The sequence below is a fragment of the Necator americanus genome, chromosome X, assembly GCF_031761385.1.
Source record: "Necator americanus strain Aroian chromosome X, whole genome shotgun sequence".
Lineage (NCBI taxonomy): Eukaryota > Metazoa > Nematoda > Chromadorea > Rhabditida > Ancylostomatidae > Necator > Necator americanus.
Genome location: NC_087376.1, coordinates 12,623,393 through 12,643,906, shown reverse-complemented (window position 1 = coordinate 12,643,906; position 20,514 = coordinate 12,623,393). Strand labels below are relative to the sequence as shown.

General features: G+C 40.5%; 1 protein-coding gene across 2 annotated transcripts; it reads left to right on the top strand.

Moving 5' to 3' along the window:
• Positions 1-1,387: 1,387 nt before the first annotated feature.
• RB195_022700 (uncharacterized protein) lies at positions 1,388-19,797 on the top strand (the record flags this gene model as incomplete). Of its 2 annotated transcripts, XM_064209898.1 has the most annotated exons (8): positions 1,388-1,538; positions 3,618-3,700; positions 15,442-15,580; positions 18,062-18,201; positions 18,724-18,868; positions 19,217-19,351; positions 19,436-19,555; positions 19,670-19,797. In XM_064209898.1, 8 exons carry the CDS (start codon positions 1,388-1,390, stop codon positions 19,795-19,797), a joined length of 1,041 nt encoding a protein of 346 aa, XP_064065778.1. The 2 variants fall into 2 exon arrangements, with proteins under 2 accessions (XP_064065778.1, XP_064065779.1); XM_064209897.1 differs by having other exon boundaries at positions 19,217-19,555.
• Between the last annotated feature and the right edge of the window lie 717 nt (positions 19,798-20,514).

The following is a 20,514-nucleotide window of genomic DNA, read 5'->3' as shown; positions in this document are numbered from 1 at the left end:
TATAGAACGTTAGCAAAATAGCGACGTCCGTCAGGCAGAACCTTTTACTGATGATGATGTGGTCTGATTCATTGCGGACGATGTGCTTAATTTCAGTATCCTCCACCGATTGACTCCTACATCTAGCGCAGAGAGGAGTGCTTATGGAATTGTGAGTTTTCATAGGTGGCCTTTGTTGTCATTAAAAACTCGGAACGCCTCTCCCCTGCTTGTTCCATTATGTGCCGTGGTACTCGAGGTGACGTTCCTCAGACGTTCTTCTTGGGCCAATTTTGGCGTTGAATTATGACCTTGTTGAAGGCATGATCTTCTCGATAGAACTCAATCATCTTGGCTCGCTTCATCAGATCTTCGATGGCCGCTTCCGATGCGAGCGTACGTGCGTTATAAGTACAGATCGTCATCCCACTCCTTTTCCGTTTCGGTAGCTTATATGACTCCTGCAATCCCGTCTTTCCTGGCGCTACCGTACCAGGCTTTCCTCCGGAGTCAGGAGACTCTTTTCTATTACTGTCACATGCGAGAAATTTTAAAACCCATGGACAGGTTGCAAGCCTCTAGTCCCATGAGTTTTTGGGAGAACGTTGCGTTTTCCGTAGTGGACAGGTGGAGCTTATTTGTTGGAGACGACTCCAAACCGCCTCCCTTGCACGTTCTAGTCACTTGATTGCAGGCTTTTGGCCGGACCGACGTGCGGGATACAAGGATGTCATGAGTCAGTCCTGGCTCAGCAGAAATAGGAAATCCATCCTCTGAATCAACCCGCGTCTCTGGGCAAGCACAATATCGCTTTTGCTCCGCGATTAACCCCCTATCCTCCACCCGGGGAGACGCTACCCTCGCGACTAACCGGCTGTGGTCCCTCTAGTGAGGGAGATCAGTGGATATCCGTACACGCATCATAATTAAAGGTGATTCTTTGTGCAAACCATGCGCTTATGCGCTGAGTCAAGAGCACACAACAAACCAGTGCCACCTTTTCTCAATCAACGGCTACATTTCTCTTTGAGATCAATAGCATTCTGCTACCTGTGAGCCTGCTGTGCAGCAGCAGTGCGTCTGAAATTTGGCGCGTTACTGGGAAGCCGTGACGCGCTCGGCACGCAACGCGGTTAGTGAAGCAAGGCATGCGGCGTACGGGGATTTTATTTTGATGGTCTCTCAGTTGGATCGTTTGGGGGGTTATTGCTTCACTTGGGACTGGATTCCATTACATCGTCTCTTCTCTTGAATTACTTGATGCTGAGATGGAGCAGATGTCGGGTTGTTGAGTGCCGCAGACGTTTTTTAGTTTTCTTTTTCGCAAAGTGATTCGAGCACTTTCTTCCTTTCATTGTAAAGGTCCTTTTTACTGTTTCACAGAGATATCATTACTTGTTTTTAGAGTATGCAAGCTCTCTACCAACTTACTGGAACAACCGGACAGTCTTTTCAAGGCCAGCCCCTAGGAGTAAGCCTAATCCCTGGGGGAATGTCACCTGCACTCTTGCAACACATCCACACTACTCAACATCCGCAGCTCGTGGCTGTTTCAGCAGGTTCTTCTATTGCTCTTTCATAGATTTTCGTTACAATGAAATTTTATCGTTCAATGACTGCGGCAGTTGTTAGTAGCTTTGATGACCATCGACCCTTCAAAGATGCTGTAATATAAAAGTTCCATTGTTAAGGCATGTCATAACGATTTGCTCGGGTCTCATAATATGAATATGAATAGAGGGGGGTCACTCACTGGCGCCCTTATTTCCCGACGCGTAACTAATTAACTCACTTTTTTCTTTTGGTAACTTTAACTTACATATCTTAGATCCTCTAAAACTAATGCCTAGGCCTTAGGGTCCCGAATGATTTGATTATTTACTTCGAGAAATAAGGTTGCCATTGAATTCTCACCACCAACTGCATTTTACCCGAAGAACACTGAGTTAACATTAGTAATCTAAATTATAAGCTCTGCACTTGCAAGCACAAAAATCTTGTGTGTTGGATGCAGTATTCTTGCCACTGAAACGGCTATGTCGAAATATAGACTTATCAGCTCGTGCTGTTTATTTATTTGTTAAAAGTTTGTATTATTATTCATCATTTTAACAGGTTTTTGTTTTGTTGAAGAGTGCAACTCATTTCTTGGCCCGTTCCTTTTATATTCATCATTCTCTCTATCTCTGTAGTAATTTCAATTACCTTCTGCTCCGTGACGTGTTTTTGAACTGGACTCAGACATCTGTGAGAAGCAAAACGTCACACTGGGAGTAATTATGAGTGTGAAAGCCGAAAAGGATTTTTTAGACTTCTACTAGAACATAGTCTTTTTTAGACTTCTACTAGAACATAGTCTCCTCACTGTGACTGTAGCAACGGTGTACATTAATGGCCTTCGAAAAAAACTGGTTGTCTTTTAGAAAGTCAGAGAGACTGTGTTCAAAAGTACTACTCAACTGCTTCACTTGGAGAATTTTTTCGCGACACATGTCATCGGTACTGGAAGAACTTCCATAATATTTGATTTATTCGATCTTCTTCGTTACACTATCCACGTTCTTTATGGATACGTTTTCTAGAAAACAGCAAATAAGTTTGAACTAAATAATTATGCCAGACGGAAGCCAATGGTTGACACGTTGAGCATTTTCGAACTAGCGTCGGAATGGTCAGCAGCAGTCCGTACGTGTCCTTTCTTCACCGACTTATTTTAATGCTGATAGCGCGGTCTAGTGTCTTTATGTGAGCGTGTCTCCAAATTTCTTTCCAAAAAATCTTCTGCTTTGGCTAAGTCACCCATTATTAAGCAATGACCGCTAACGTCGCGGTGAACTGAGCACCATCTCACTTTCGCCGTAGCAATTTGTTGGCGACGCCAACGAGAGGCGACAAAGAGCATTTGCAGCACTGTTTTGTCACTGATCAATTCCTTGCTAGCTTTTCCGTTATACCAGTTTTTCTTTTTGGATGTTATTAAATTTCTCTGGGATTTTCAAATGCGCTCATTCCCTCTACGATCCCACTTTAGTTTTGGTGTCAGGACTAGTTTTTCATATGTTTATGAGATTCTTCTGGATTTTGTCTTGTTGCAGCATTGCATCTCACTTAAATGCAAAGAAGAAAGGCTTCCGAAAATCGTCTATGTGGTCAAACTCCATTCCAGTTCAAAACAAAAAAAAATAAAATCGTAGTTTAGAGAAGTATAAAATCAAGAAAAATCATGTATTAGAAAAAAAAATCCCCATCAATTAGCATAGAATATCTGTCCATATCTTTCTCTTCTGTGTACGTTTTAAATTCAAAAGGAAAAAAAAGCTCACTAGTTATTCCTCATTCCTTTTATTTTGTCTTTATAGAGTGGTTTCATAATTCCTCTGTTCCAGTACACTAGTCTCGTCAAGTTCTTCTCGAGGTTCAGCGAATTGGGGTCCAACGATTTTTTTTAATCTAAATTTGTCATTTCCCTAGTGCCAACCAATCTTTTCATTCCTCCGATAAATAGGTACCAGATCAAAAGTGGTAGGGTCGATAAATAGGTACCAGATGAGAATTTGTAGCAACTTCTTGGCTAGAGTGACTAGGCTAGTGTTCAGTGTAAACTTAGATCGCTAACAATTTTTAATACACATTTTCAGCTAACCTACAGGGACAGCATGGCATGGTGCTTTCGAGTGGTGCTTCAGCAATGAGTCAGTTAGAATCTGCTGATAAACACAAGGTAAGAGGTGTCAGAAATTCCTATTAAGTAGCATTCGAGGAAATTTTTGATGTTGGAGTCTCTTCGGTAGTGCAGTCAGGTCAAAACTATGACTTACAGCCCCATTGGTAAGTGGTTGTGGCCAGGGTCAAGCGTGGTGATGGGACACGACCCTCTCAAATACGCTCCCTCCACCTTTCTTCTTCTTCTTCAGCGTTCCTGCGACAGTTCTCGGTTGCTGCTAATTCAATATATTGGAAATTTCATGTGTTTCGAAAATTAGCCGGAGAACAAATGACAAATGTGAAAATCGGAAGAAATACCATTTACTGGAAGACGCAGAAATGCTGTTGAAATACTGGCATTGAAATATTTTCATTTTTGTTCTGTTCTATTTTTACTCTAAAATCTACGAATTGATTTCAAATTCTGATTGAAGCACATAATACGACCAAAAATAGGATAGTCAGGTGCATATGTCGAATCACAGAGGGACGAGGAAAAAAGCGAAAAAAATCATTATTTTGTCCCTGCAATATGACAATGTGGCCTCCTAGGTTCGACTCCGGCTGAGGCAAATTTCTGCAAAATAGATAGAAACTTCAAACAACCTCTATAAAATAAGAATTTAATTTTACATGGCATACAGCAATTTAAAATTGAATTTAACAAAATATAGTGACCAAAAAACCTCAGATTCTGTACACACTGTTAGGTTAGGAAGATCGCGAATTAGTTCCTGATATGAAGGCGTGGAAGAATGCCTTGATAGCCTTTTATAGAGGAAGGTTTGCCCTACAAAACAGTCACAGCGCTGTTTTTCCACCTGAGTCTTTTTGGAGTTTTGGACAAACTTAAAATTTTCCGATTTTTTTTTTGGATTCGATCCATCCAATTTTCAAAAATCCAGATGGTCCGTAAGGGAAAAAAATTTGGGCATAGGGGTTTTCTTAGTCCATCTATCCGAACGTATGGGTAATTTTTAATTTTTTGAAACGTTGTCCTATTTTTCTGGAATGGAAAAACATGCCAAAATCCCAATTTTCGCTCGCGCGTCGAAAAGTGTGGTTTTGAATAAAATTCAATAACTCGGAGTAATTTAGCGCGAAGCAAATCATCTTCCAGCATGTTGTAGCCGAGGATTTTCTCTATCAGATGCTACATCAATTGATTTCCGTTCCACGGCCGCAGTTTTTCCAAATGTTTTATGGGACAAAAATGGGAAAATGCCATTTTTCCATCTTTTTCCGATCAAATTCCAAAAAGACTAACAAGCGAGAAAAAAAACAGTCACATCACTGTTTTTTAGGGCAAACCTTCTCTAGAAAGTTTAAAGTTTCTGGCGTTAATCAATCCGCTTGGGATGCGCCCCCACGTTCACTTCAATTCAGAATCGTTTGAGGTTTACGAACGTGTATCTGACCTATACAATGATTTGCTGTGGTTAGCCGATGTGCCAAGTCAGTGCTTTTATCCTCCCAGACAGGTCTGGTACCAATTTATCGACCCCGAGGGGATGAAAGGCTTGGTGAGCACTAGGGCGGATTCAAACCGCCGATCGTTCGTGTAGGAAGCGGAACCTCTAACCGCTACACCACACCCGCCCCATGTTCTCTAGAAAACTACCTAAAATTTCTCTTCTGCTCCTCTTATGACGAAGTTCTTTGCGATCTCCGAGACTTAATAATGTGCACAGAATCTGAGCTTTTTTGGTTTTCAAATTTTGTTAGAATCACATTTAAACCGCTGCAAACTACGTGGAATTAATTTTTTTTTGGAAGTTGTTTCAAGTTTCCATCCCTTTTGCAAAAAATTGCCTCACCTGGTAGTCAAACCTAAGAGGCCACATTGTCATATTGCGGAGACAAAATATTGATTTTTTTTGTTTTTTCTTTTCTTCGTCCCTCTGTGATTCGACCTATGCATCTGACTATCCCATTTTTTTTTGTCGTATTATGTGCTTTAATCAGAATTTGAAGATAACTAATAGATTTTAGATTAGAAATAGAATAGAATAAAGATGAAAATGTTTCAATGAAATAAAAGAGCATAAGAATAGTAAAATAAATAAATAATAAAAGAAAATATCTCTTTTGAAAAATTTTGCCTCAATGGGATGTCGAACCCTCATTATCACATTGTCAATACATTGGGCATTGTCAAAACGAAATGTTGATGCTTCCATTTTACTGTCCTGCGCCTGAAACTAAATATAGTATTTGTAATTTAAGTAATCATTTAGTATTATTTATTGTGATATTTTGTAATTTATGTAATTATTTAATTACTAGTTTGATTACTTTTGTGGTGGTGCTGTGCTATCCTCAATTCACAACTGGCTACCGCACACTCCCTTCCCTTGCAACCCTTCCCTTTACGACCTCCCCGATTGGAAAGTCCCATCACATGCTTGACCCTGGTTGGGCTGTGTTGCGGTGAGGTGTATCATGAGAGACCCAGAGCGACTTGTCACAACATATCCGTTGGGATTTTGGGCATCAATAAGCACGCTGCGGTCACTAACATTCTGCTCTACAGAGTACCACACCATCTGTGCCCATGTTACAACAGACGCAATCACTTTAAAGGCATCACTGCACGAATGTGAGATGGTATGGATTTCAGGTGGAGTATTCGCATACGGCATAGTAAATTATGGAGAGGGGGATGATTCCGTCCATTTCTTCCTAATTGCCGTAAAAAACGGCCCGGTGGATGCGGTGCGTGCACAAGGCTGGCGCGCTGCAATCGAACTTGTTCCAGAAAATAGCGTGCCGTAATCGCTCGAAGCCGTATCTTCCCTTTTTTACGGCAATTAGGAAGAAATGGGCGGAATTACCCCCCTCTTCTTAATCTACGATCCCATATACGAATACTCCACCTGAAATCCGTACCACCTCAGATTTGTGGAGTGATGCCTTTAGGCTAACTGATGACCTAAAAACATCCAGCAAAAATGACCGCCTTTTCAACTTGCGTAGATGATATACAACAGCATGGAGCTGTGTAGAAACTTCGTGGAATGGCACTCTTTGTTGGAATTTGAAATACTTAAATGATTTTATCTGTTGTTTGAGATCCTGTTTAGAGTGCGGCTAGGTTTTAGTGGTATTCATTATTCATGCATCTTACACACGTATTCTGAAACGTTTGCTTTCTTTTTGTTATAATAGCTATATCATATTGTTAGGTTGCTGTTCGATTAATTGTTTATGCTATCAATCGTTCATGAAGGTGTGAAAACTGCTTAGGTAGACACAACCTTTGCAGACGTATCATACGGGTAGAACATCGTGGTTTGCTGTTGTTTGTAATTACATCGATTATTCGAGGTATGTGAACCGATAGATCGCTGAATAACTCGAGCACAACTTGAACTTGCATTTTTCTTTTCTTTCCTTCTCTTGACTTTTAGTCGTAGAAAAGAATTCGAATCGTAACCACTAGCGATCTAGCATGTTTACATCACATAAATGAAACTCTTATGTAGTTTGTGTCTTAAATTGTGTCTGTTATTAGATTCACTATTATGGTCATAATTTGCAATGCTACTCCGAAGTAGTACCTTGCGGAAGCAACTGTTAAATAATAAAGGGTGACTTCTGATAAGGTTAGCTGTAGTCATAAACATCGTACATGGTCGTTCTCTTAGCTGAAGTTGTTTTCTTGGTTGATCAGTCAACGTTATTTTTGCTTCCTGTTTTCCTTTTATTTTTTAGAAATCTAGAATATTCTCCCTAATTTTCCTTCAAGTATATTCGCTTACAAAAAAAAACCTTTATGATAGGCATCCTGTTCTATTGTTTCCTTTTCTTATTAATTTCGTCGCCTGATTCGAATAGAAGCACCATGGGGGCATAAGTGGGCTAGTGGAGCTTAGGATAATCGCTGTGCCTGGAGTGATGGTGCAACGACCCTGCAGGAACTAAGTTGCGCACTCAATCAGCTCATGCTCCTCATGAACGCCCACTTGGGGCGACGCTGTGGAGCCGCCGGGTCTGATCGAGGTAGGACTATAGCTAGCTTCAATTCTCGTTGCAGTGACAGTGAAGCTAACGATGGCCGCCTCGATTCCAACTAGAGCCACTAGCTCCAACGCCCTTCTTGGAGTGTAAACGCTTGGACAACCGCACCCAACTTCGGGTCGCTTTGATACGACTAGAGCAGTGTACTGTCTAGTTAACCCGGCAAACCATCTCTTTGCATTTCAATAAGTGACGAACCCCCACCCCCTCCAATTTAAGCTTCCGTAATTTCTTCACACGGATATTAAGAGCTGCGTTTTCGGATAAGCTGATCAGCCTGTTACTGTGAAAGACCTAGCATAGAAAATTCCAACAAGCGTTTCTATTGGGTATTCACTAAGTGCGACCCCTCATCTCGTTCTTTCTAGTTGCTCGTAGCCGTGAAAAGTTAGTTATAATAAACAAAATTAAAGAAGCAAATTGAATGCTCAATAGATAAATCAATATAATATAATATAGTAAGTATTAATAAATACTACCATGGTGGATATTAGTATAAAGTGCTGCGAACGAGAACAACAAAGAAAGCATTATAAAACTATTTTCACACTATCTCCTACTATTTGCACACAATTTTACTCATCGACAATGAAAACGAACCGTTAAGAGTTCGATTCCCGACGAAATTGTCTCATTTCTGCAGAGTTGAAAAATAATTAATACTGAAGCAGAACGCATTCTGGAAGTATTTTCTCAGTACTTACTACTACTACAATATTTTCTACTTCCTACACTCAATTTTATTCTTTGGCAGTGATTACAGACAAGGTCCCCGCCGGTATCTCGATTTTTGCAAAGCCGAAAAAAAAATACTGGGAAGAACATTTCTTATGGGAGTTTTTCTGAAATTGTATTTAGAGTATTGTTCACCGCCGTATAGGTGCTATCTAGAGATCATTCTAGCGATTAGAACCAGGCACAAATTGGAAATTACTGCTGGACTGGTCGGATTTTAGTAGCTTGAAATAAATATGAATAACGGACTACAGAAGAGACAGAGGAAGACAAATGTGGCGGCTTTTTGTAAAGGATGATTTGCGCTATAAAAGCTTTAAAATATCTTTTTTAGAGATTCTCTGGTTTTTTTTTTCTTTTGAAAGCTAGTTGAGAACTTTAGCATTTTTCTCAAACAGCTTCCGAGGGAACTAAAACCATCTGAAAGAAAGTAAAAGTGGACCGTGACAGCAAAATCTTTCAATACAACACACTTCAAACCGAATTCGTCTTCATAAACTATCAGCTGAATTATTGGACGTTGTTTGAAGTCATACAGATTTTGACATGTAGCCGAAAATCTGAGATTTTGCACTTTTTCCCGTTGCGTGGTTATGGTAGCGCGGTTGAAAAATCTGATACCATTGATTTTGGATGTGATTTTTTTCTTGATGCTCTATTTTGATAGAGCATCAAGGAAAACCCTTAAAAGCAAATTTTGATCTCTGTAGGTGTTCTCGTTCTCTCAAAAGCTAGTTGAGAAAAACTCGAAAATTTGAGGCAAAATTTAGAATTTTTCTCAACTAAGTTTCGGAAAAGCTAGATGCACAAAACTTTTTAGAAATATAGAAGAAATCCCTCTGTGCAAGTCGCAGCCAACTTTATTGCAAGACATTCACTCCGAGCGTCGTTATTAAGAAACTCGTGGAACCGACGTTGTACTAATTTTATCCCTAATTCCGCCTGTATATGTCTTTTTTTGGCTCAACAGTAATGTCGAAATTGCTTTTTCAAGTGATAACAGGAAATTCGTCACTGTCGGATGAGAAATGTACTCTTTTAATTCTCGTACACTAAATGCAAAACTCCCAGTTGTCAGGGATTCCTTGAACACTGCAGTAGGAACAATCAGGGACACATCACGTTGCTTCATCGAACGTTGGCATTCTGTTGCCTCAACGGACTTTTTTTATACATCTTTTCTATACTTTACATTTTATTGGTTGTAATGAAGGAATGCCGAAACATAGTTAAGTTAAGCTATGAAAGGAATGAAGTTTGTTTCATACGGCCTCTTAGTACCCAACATGAAGTTGCGTCTGGTTAGTTCCATTTGTTTAGATTTGATGGCAGCAAGTTAAATTCTTAGGAGGATCTAATTTTTTTTTTTATTTAGCCACGCGCAATTGAAACATTTCTTTGCATTTCATTATCCTCACAACTACTATTATATTATTTATAAAGTGCTATATTTATTTGATGGTTGATCCTCAAATTGACATGGCTGCGTATACTAGATACTCGTTTTGATTCCTCTCATACTCAATATTTTTCATTTTCTTGATGAAATTTTGTAAAGCAGTTCACTTCAAAGCAAGGCTGCAAGATTTAGTTCAGAACGCGTTGTATAATTTACATTCTTTTTTTTAGCCTTTGTATTCACGACCCGTCGTATTTATCCTAATCTCGATATCCTTCTTTGTTTAGTGCTTTCCCAACTTAGTTCCGGACCAAAAGGTGTGGAATAATATCAGCAAAATCTTGAAAAAAATATTTCACGCTATCTTTTTTCTAGTATTTTGTTTCCTTAATGTGTGTTTATTTAAAATCGACTATTCCCTTGTCTTTTTCTTCTTGCTCTCTCCACTTTTTTCTCCTCTTCTGACAAGCCTAGCGACCCCCTCCTGCTCCGACACCCCTCTCACGATCCCCTTGTTGAGAAATTCTCAGCGCACGCTTGACCTTAACTGAAGCAGTGATTCAGTGAACTAAATTCACATTATTAGTGGGGACAATTGTGTGTTGTGCGGATAGAGAGTATATGCTTGGTTGCTTCATCGTGTTTCTGCGCTTGATACGTGTGACCTATTTTTTTTCCTTTTTAGTTCCTTATTTGTAGTCTTTCTCATGTTTACTTTGATTCTTAACAACTATTTCATTTGGTAATAAATAATTTTCTCTCGCATGTGTCATATATAATTTCGACCTTCATTCATCTTCTCTTGGTTTTTATTATGAGAAGTTTGTCTCTTCGAGTTTTTGAATCTATTAAACATTTTCTTCCCATAGATGATGCTATTGCTTAGTCGACCTTGTGGCATTTTTTCATCTTCTTGGAAAATTCATTCACTGGATTATTTAATGTTCCCTTCTTAATGCGCTCCTCTACGAACATTCGTCCAAAATGAACACTGGGGAAGTTGAAGTTGAAAATTAAAAGCTTGTTAAATGTTTGAATTGTTGAATGGTAATAAGTGAGGTATTAATTTAAGGACAGTTAATTATCAAGAGTAGCTTGCTTCTCTTGATGAACTTGAAGATTTGCTCGTTGAGTGCTGATCAGCATCGCTAAAGATGGTGAAAATTTTTGTCGCATAGGACGCTTCCTTTTCGATGGACTTGGTTGTTGTGACTTGACTTATGCAACTTTCCAACGACTTTCGACTTGTGCAACTTGTCGTTTCCATGATCCGTTCAACTGTCTTATCTTTCTCTCATCTTTATGAGTATTGGACTTTATGACTAACTTAACTTTGTCGGAATTAGCAGTGTGACATGGAGACTTGTTTACGTGCACTAGGCTGGCGCCCGCCAATAGAACTCGTAGAAAATAACGCACCGGAACGCTCGAATCCGCATCTTCCGGGCCGTTTTTTACGGCTATTGGGAAGAAATGTGCGAGATCCTATTCTGCAACCTACGATCTTGTAGTCCGTGTAGTCTTTGACCATCAGAAATCCATACCACGTCACATTCGTGTGATGATTCCTTTAATCTCACATCGAGCACATGCACTATGCTTTTTTTCGTTGGTGGTGTCCCTGTAAGTAGTGTATTACGGAATCTTTAGTAGCGAAAGCGAAGCCAACGAACTCAATCTAATGTTCACTGCCTTTTTACGTGACCTGCGTGGACTTCTTTTCTCTAATTCCCATGTATTCCTGCATGATATTCTTCTCTTCATTGCTGTTCGTGTTATCATGATCATTTCTAAATTAAATCTTTGACTTCTGAGCTGCAAATTTGTCCAGGGTCAAGCGCGTAGTTGGTATACGATCCGCTCAAATAGCGACCCACCCCTCCCTACTTTCCTCTCAGTCTCTCTAATATAGTCCGTCCATATGGCAATTAAAAACAAAGTATAGTAAATAAAATTAAAAAATAAATAAGATAGTGTAGCATAACTTACGCATTACTTTTAAGCATTACTTAAATGACTGCAAATAATTAAAAGTAAGTTTGCAACATTCATACACGATTTAGAGCTTATTTTAGCTATGAACATTGACCATTTTTTGGGAAGGAGCGCTGAACTGGCGGGAGTTTTGGTTTGTTGTAATAGTCACTTAATCGTTGGCGGGAAAAGAGCCTGGGAAGGCAAATAAGGATGCGCTTTGTAGGCGAAGATGTGCGCTGTAAAACAGTTGAATCAAAATTTTTATGAGACTTGCTGGTTTTTTTTTTTTTGAAGGTTAGTTGGTAATTTTAGCAATTTTCTCATTTTTCCAGCTAACCTTTGAGATAACGAAAAACGACATGAGAAAAGGAAGAGAATATTTTCGTAGAAAACACATCTCTGTAACATTCCTCAAGCCATAATTGCGATAGGAAGCACCAAGACCCTCCTCAGATGAAGGGGTATAGCTCTCGGGGTGCAGCGCAAGTGATGAAGATCCCTTCGGCAACAGTCCAAAAGTGAAGAGTTTTGTTTCGCCAACCATCCAAAAGTGAAGGGGTCGTCGGAGCACCGACTCCTACTATCGCATGTCTGCTTCAAGCTGATTAAGTTTTCGTAAAGTATGAGCTGCGTTACTGGCCTTTGTCGAATTCACACACATTTCGACGTCCAGCAACAAATCCAACTTTGATCCTTGTGTATGACCTGGCAAACATTATAGTCACCATTGTTAGTCACTACTTGCACCGCCATCGAAAGTAGCTACAGAAAATCGTCTTTGTTTCTTCGGTCAAGTTTTAAAGAGAACAGCAGATCCCCTCTTTCAACGAGTTCTGAGGAGTTCGTCGAGTTCAAGCTGAAAGAGGCCACCCAGCCGAAAAGTTCTGGACTGTGGTGTCAAAGAGGACGTGAGGAAACTCGGCGTGGATAGGCAGTTAAGGTGAGGCGTAAGGTTTCGCATTATATGGAATAACGACCAATGGATTGATTTTCTGCAAGCCCCCATGAGGATCGAAAAAGTTGGGCAGAGTTATACTCAAGGACGACATACCTCGGCAAAGATGCGAGCAATCGCGTCTTCCGATAATATCTCCTCGGATTATTAAGAGAAGTAATAGGTCAGTTAGTCACTACAGTGGTCCACCTAATGGGCAGGTCAGTAATCTTTTTTTTTAAGAACTGGGGAGGCTGGAAGTCGAAGAAGTCGGCGACCGTCCGACTAATGTTTCACGAACTTTATTAAGGTTTTTTTAAGTTAAGAAAGCCGTAAGGGGTGAAATAGGTGATAATCAGTGGGCACTGTGTGAGGGGCGCTGTGCTCCAGCCTAGCTCTTCGATCCTTTGACGAGTCTCCTTAACTGTAGTCGTAGTTCTCATGAAGGGGATGGACCGAAGCTCGTATTGGCCGCTTTTCTGGAACAGCTTCAACGATTTTCTGGAGCTGAGTGGCGTAAATGACAGCGGTGAACGTGTGTCCTTGCAGGAGCAGCTCGTAGTACAGCATTCCTCTCGAATCACAGAAGCAGCAGAGGAGTGCCTTCTTGGGTCCATGACCGATTTGGCCTCTGTGTTCGGATCTTTTTTTTTTAAGAGAGAGTGAAACGGCGCGATGTTAACTGGAATCGCGGACCACCCAACTCTCATCTGAAGTAATCAGGCCTTCCAGAAGTTTCTTTCGATGAAGGCGGAGAAGGCGAGAACGACAAATGGACACCCGATGTACCACGTGCTATCCGTCAAAGTATGAGGGATTCATCGCGTCAGCCGTCAGACTTTTCTGTAGATGAGGGGCTAGAGGCGGCAGGGGGCTGTTGATTGGCTACACCCGAGTCTCATCGCAAGTATCATTTTGCTCCTGGTGCTAACCGACGGATCCTCTTTGATATAATTAAGAATGGCGGAGTCTTCCGCAATGTAGGCGTCCCGGCTAGGGCTTGTCTTCGAAGATCGTGTCTCCTATTGCGAAGCGAGCGGCTGAGTGGTGGACAGTCCTGGTGGTAGTGGTGCTCCCACCAATATGCTGTTAGTGCTGCAGATTGATGGTGCCGCTGTACTGCCGCGGCGCCGTTCTTAGAATATGATTGCTGGAAGCTGCTCTTGTAAAATTGACACCGTGGTCAAACTTAAAATACTCGTATATATATATATATATATTGTCTTCTCTTCTCTTGTCTTGTTTTGTCTTCTTTTGTAGAGAAGCTTCTGGAATGTTCTACAAATACGTGGTACATGGATAGCGGAAGTTCTGTACTTTTCAAGAAATCTTGACAGCTTCGCACGAATTTCACTGTTGTCATCGGTGTAGATGTCTTTTTTTTTCGTGTTGTAATGTCGTCGAAACCCCTTTTTAAGCGATCTTTTGAAAAATCATTATTGCTTGACAACAGTCAACTCTTTGACGGTTATTGCAAAAAACTCGCTTCTGCCAGGGATTTCTTCCTAACCGTATTCTTATAGGTGGTGCTTCATCGCGCTGCATTATATTTACACCAGGAAAAGTGTTTCACATAAGTCCACGTGTCATCTTTCGTCTATATTTTGTCGATGACCTCGTAATAGACGTGTCGTGTTTATTGCATTACTGGACGGTTTTTCTTCATGTCAAAAAATGACATGTCCTGATACTCATTTGTTTAGATTTCGTCTCTCATACTCAGTTTTGTTTTTTCTTGTAGCCTTTTCTATTTTGGAGAAATGGAACGGTTCATTTCTGGTTACTCTCTTGCACATTCTTGTATAGCGATGACCGTATGTCCTGCATTTTAAAATGTTTACGGAACATCAATTTCCTTTCTTCCTTTTCCTTCTTTCCCCCTCAATTTCTTTTCTGTGCGGCTTCTGAGCACGATAATAAGGATGGGGTTTTCCTGTTGGGTTGCTTCCACCTCTGCAGATTTATTATTTCTATTACACCTCAGCGAGAACTCTGAGACGGATGCCATTTTGGAAGCGAAGTCTCTGAATCATACGGAGTCATGTCTTGGGGTCTTCGGATGATCTCTGGAGTACTTGTTTATTTCTGTCTAACAAGTATATCCTCGAAGAATGGAATAATACTCTCTGACTTCTTTCTCCAATATGTTCTTCCAATATTTTCGGAAGGCGAAGGCTTTCTATGATGGTCGCTCTTCAACACAGGCGCTATAGGGTCGAGCTCGACCCTCCTTAGGTGAAGGTAATTTCGCCAAACGTTTAAAAGTGAACGGGGTCAGAGCACCGGCTCCGACTATCGCATCTATGATAGTTATTCTCGGCGCCAATTAGCGCGTAATCCCTGAATTCTAAAGCAACAGGAACTTCAAGTACAATTTTCTTTGGTTTCTAACGGCGTGCCTTTACAACTTAATATCTAGATTCTTCGGCCACAGAGTAATGACTTGTGTTGATAGATCCCACATGAACCGTTTGAACAGAAATAAAATCTCATTGACTATTATACGTGATAACTAGACTACAATATTACCGTTTCCTGAATCATACATTCATTGTTGCCCTCATTAATTTTAGCCTAGCTTATTTCTGACTAGCATGACAGTGGAAAGGTGAAGCAAATTGAGGAATCTCAGAGTACATGATTGATTAGCCTGGACTCTACATATTATATTTGAGTCAAAGTGTGTTTTAAGGAAGAACAACAGACGGAATTCGATGTTCAGCTGCAGATTCAGAAACAGTTGGCCGGAATTGGTCCTCAGCTGCCGTCATCTCAGGGGCCGGTTCCCTCTGTACCTCAGCCAGATCCTGGCACTAGTAGTGAAATTGACGGTTGGTGATGCTGTTTCACTTAGGAGGTCTTGTAGAAAGAAAGCTATTCAAACATTGGATAGCCGTTAATTAATGCAGTTACGTTGTTGGTCGAGGGCTTGTGAGAAAGGCGCGTGGGCTGTGCGGGTATGTGCGAATTTTTGTGGCTTCCATTTTGATTCAGACTCATTGCAGTGATAGTCCCAATAACGAAAGTTTTTCTCTTCGTTCCATCTTATCTCTGTATCTGGAAGGGATGTCACTCTTTTTCGTTCAGATATTTACAAACTGCAGCAAACTACATCCTGCTACCCTGGTAACTACCGGAATGAGCTTAACATAATGAATTTCTCTTACCACGGTCTTTAAGGAAATCAGTTGTAAGCTCCACCTCTGGTGGAGGCTCACAGGGCCTGGTCTGTAATGGCCTGGCCTGTAATGGTCGTGGCCTGCATTACCCGCCCAAATACCGTATAAATTACGCACGAGTAAGCTTCTATGTTTCGTTTTTTCTTTCTTACAGCTATTTACTTCGATATATTGGAAACGTTTTTTTACGACTGATTTAAACGGATTTCAAATTCATCGTTTGATACCTCCTCATAAACAACGCTGTGTGGATGTGGACTAACGCTGATCGCTTCGCTCACTTTAAGTTGTGGGTAAAAGTACAAAATATGCGCCATTGGTGCCTCAGGTTCCGACTACAATTTGCACCCAAACCTTAAAGTCAGAAACTCATTCTAGAGAATTTGATATTAAAGTTTTTGTAATTCTTTTTAAAACAAATGTTTACTTTGACGCATTGAAGACATATGTATCGACAGGTTTGAACGAATTTTAAATCATCCGCTTGGAGAAGTTTGCTTATTTTGAAATTGGGCGAAAAAAAAATTGATTTCTTGCTCACTTTTAGTTGTCGAGGGAGCAGTGTACATCTGGAAGTCCAGGATAGGATCGTTTAAAACAAATTCAACTTGTCCAAAAGACTGGTTACTACTTTTACTGGAACTGACAGGAAAACAATGGCGTACATCGCAAGAATTTTTCGAGTGAATATTTTCCAGGATGCGACGGAACAGAGCAAAACTCATTGACCTGTCTCTAACCGACTGGTGACGAAATGCTCCATTGACATGACACGTGAAATCTCTCGATACCACAGTTGATCAGGAAACATATTCTAAAGATAGTACTTTAACCAGGAGGAATCTATCTTTTACTGATTTCGGATAGGGTAGTCGTTTTCAAGAAGCATCGTTGCATGGCCACAATGTAAAAGGTTTCCTGTAAGGAGTTCTTCAAACTGAAAGTGATAACTAGTATATGAATCAGAGTATGTTAGAGCTCAGCTTGGGGAAATTCCGCTGAGCCTTAGAAAAAAGTGCAGAAACCAGGGAATCGGTATTTTCATGTGACGAATAAGGTATGTTTACCGTGTTCGTTATCGCCATATGACAAAACCCCCACAGGCAAGGTTTCATGGAGTTTGGAAAAATGCGTAAAGATCGATAGATCGATAGAAACGTTGGTTTCGAGAGGAGTGCTTGTCGTGTTGGAAATCAGTGAGTGTAATGCTGAAACTCTAGTTGGCAAGGCTTCGCTGAATCCAGAAAAAAAAATACATGAGTCTCTAAGACGATAAAGTCGACATTTTTACTCCTAGTGACCAGCTTGGGCTGAAACCTAAGTTGACGAGATCTCGTTAAGTCTAAGAGAAAATGCGTGGAAATCAGTAGAATTGATTTTTTCAGCTAATGTGTGTATCACCTTCACAACAAGTATATGCTGAAACCCCGGCTGGTGAGGTCTCATTGAGACCAGATAGAAGATGCATGGAAATCAATAAATTGGAACGTAAATGTGTTTTTGCTAAATTGTTACCAGATCCGTAATGATCGTGTGCCATAACAGACAGCAGTTAAGGAGTTTCTACTGCATTAGAACGAAAACATAAAAATCAGTGAAATGGTGGCAATGATCAGCGCATCGACACGCCTGTACGAACAGTGGCCTAAAGTGTGCACCTTATTCCAGATGTCTACATGCAAAGTCTCGTACAGGTCTGTACTCGGCTCACGGCTCAGACTGACTCTTGGGATTTCGTTTTGCACACATCAATAAAATTGATCTGGAGATCAATATATCCATCTGTAAAGTGCTATAAGACCCAAATCGATATAACCTGGCCTGGTCCTTCGAGCGTATTTTCATACATATATACATAGCATATATTCACACATATAGACATAAGTGCATCGCACACATACATGCATCGCATACATGTAACGACTGCAATTTCGTGTTCTTGAAATTGTACATAGACTTTGTTAATGGGAGATTTTCGCCCAACAGTGCAGTATCAACGCATTTACGCACTAGTTTTCGTCTTGTGTAATGTGTAAAGTTTTTGGTCGGTATGTGTGAGAACTCGAGTTCTTTCAGTGATCATTAGCTTATTCGTCCCGATTTTTGACGTGATTTTCAGTTTTTCATGTTCAGGAGGAGTAGATGCTGCACCAAAACGTCTTCACGTTTCGAACATTCCCTTCCGCTTTCGTGATCCTGATCTTAGGATGATGTTTGAGAAATTTGGTCCTGTGATGGATGTCGAAATAATATTCAATGAAAGGGGGAGTAAGGTAAATCTGAAGTTCTTTTTTGTGCTCATGTCGTAATGTTCTTAGTCCTGAGGTATTTTTTTGGACAATTCGAATTTGTTTCGATATTTCTTGCCAACGTTTTCCACGTTCGAAATCGATATTATGCGTCATTTTCTTCGATTCCCTGAAATCAGCGCAAGAATTAGCCCGTAGTTGAGTATTTTCGTAGGCTGTTGAAGGAAAGGTGTTGGTCTACTAGTCGCAATGGTGGGATCGCTACTGGTCAATCAATTAATTAAATGAGCTAATCCTAACTTTAAAAAAGGACACTTTTTTTACTTCCACTTGAAACTTTCTTACTTTCTTACTTCCTTCCTGCGCAGGCAAAAATTGGGTTACGGATAATGTTTCATGATCTGCAAGGCAGTGTAATTGTGAAAAAAATTCTCATCCATGGTGTGATGCATAGAGAAGTTAATCTCCTCTAATCCTGGTCTCTGGTGATCTCTTAGACACAGAGCTGTTAGAACTATATTAAACTCTACATTGAATATGTTCCAGGGTTTTGGCTTTGTGACAATGGAGAAAGCAGCAGATGCCGAAAAGGCTAGGCAAGAACTTCATGGATCTATGGTGGAAGGTAGAAAGGTGGAAGTGAACTGTGCCACTGCTCGTGTACACACGAAGAAAGTCAAAACATTACCCGGTATTTGTTAAGGTTGATACTATGGAGAAGTGTGCGTAGGAAAATGCTTAGTGAGTGAATGTGTCAAGAAAAAGTTAGTTGCTCTTTTTTAAATGAATTTTTAGTTTTCCATTGTACGCTACTGCAGTTTACAACGCACAGGTAAACGATCTTATTTTCAGCTCAGCTTGTTCGCATGTCCTCTGTTTTGTTTTGTTTTGCGATTTCCTTTTTATAAAGTTACGATAGAATGCTGATTCCTTAGCAAATATTATTTTGATGGGAAAGTGAACATTTTTAACTTTTCATTTTTCTACGCACTCTTAACTAAAACAGTTGGAATGTAATTCTTTCGGTATGTAAATTCAGGTGTCCTTGATCAAGCTATGACAGCCTCTGCCTTGCAGAGCGCCGCTATTGCCCAAGCACAAGTGACAAGAGCGTTGTACATGAGGAATCCTTTGGTCGCTCAGTCGCTGTTAGCACGAGGAGGAATATTACCTGGTTTACCACAGTCCCCACTTCCTCTTTCCATAGCTACAAATCATCTTGCCGCTGCTCAGCTGCAAGGGCAACACTTACTCATAGGTGCTGCCGGTCTTCAACAGAACACAGCTTTCCAACATGCTGCGTTTCCAGCTGCAGATCCAACAGGAGTTTCCTTGTTAACCGAGCAAACTCGCCTTCAGATTGCTGCTGCTGCACAAGGTGAGGATGGAACATTTCGTTTTTTTTTTCGCAGTCACCTAAGCAGTGATTTGCATGGTATGTCTGTCGGGTGCACCGCTGCATGAGCATGGCAATCATTTGGCTGTGTTTCAGCGCGTATTCCCACTTCGGCAGGTACTTCTCTCGGTGAACAATATCTTGGACATGCACTCACTGCGGCCCTTCCTGCCTTTCCTATCAACCAGGGATATCGGGGCATCAATCGCTTCACGCCCTACTAGCATGCACTGCACATGTTTGACGATGTGCCTGTGACCTCGATTTACTAATGTTTTTGTTCGAAATAGAGTGTCGAGACGTCCCATTAAACATTTATAGTTATAATAATGAATCATCATTAACAATGTCAATCATTATCATCATTGCCAATCATCGTCTACCATTACATCATCACATTCATCATCATCACTATTCTTTCATCATGAGTTATCATCATCACACCCACAATCATCATTATCAATTCATTCTTCATGACCCCTTAAGAAACGTCAGACCATTCAACGCATTAAATCATGACCCATCAGGATTTATTGAACCTTCATTCATTCATTCTTCTTTCATGAGTCATCATCATCATCATCACATCGTCACATCGTCATCATCATCATCACATCGTCATCATCATCGTCATCATCATCACATCGTCATCATCATCATCACATCGTCATCATCATCATAATTACGTCATCATCACATCATCTTCATCACATCGTCATCACATCACATTATCATCATCATATCATCATCACATCACATCATCATCAGGAACTTAAGTTCCGATTCTTAAGAGGTTCTATACCTGTCCGACACTTCTCACTTGCTGATAGGTCTTTACCAAAAATCATACATTTTTAATGGTATTAATGATACAGCTTACCAGGAACGGTATGGCAAAGATTCGCGGAAGCGAGGTAGAGAAAAGAAGTCAGGAAATTGTT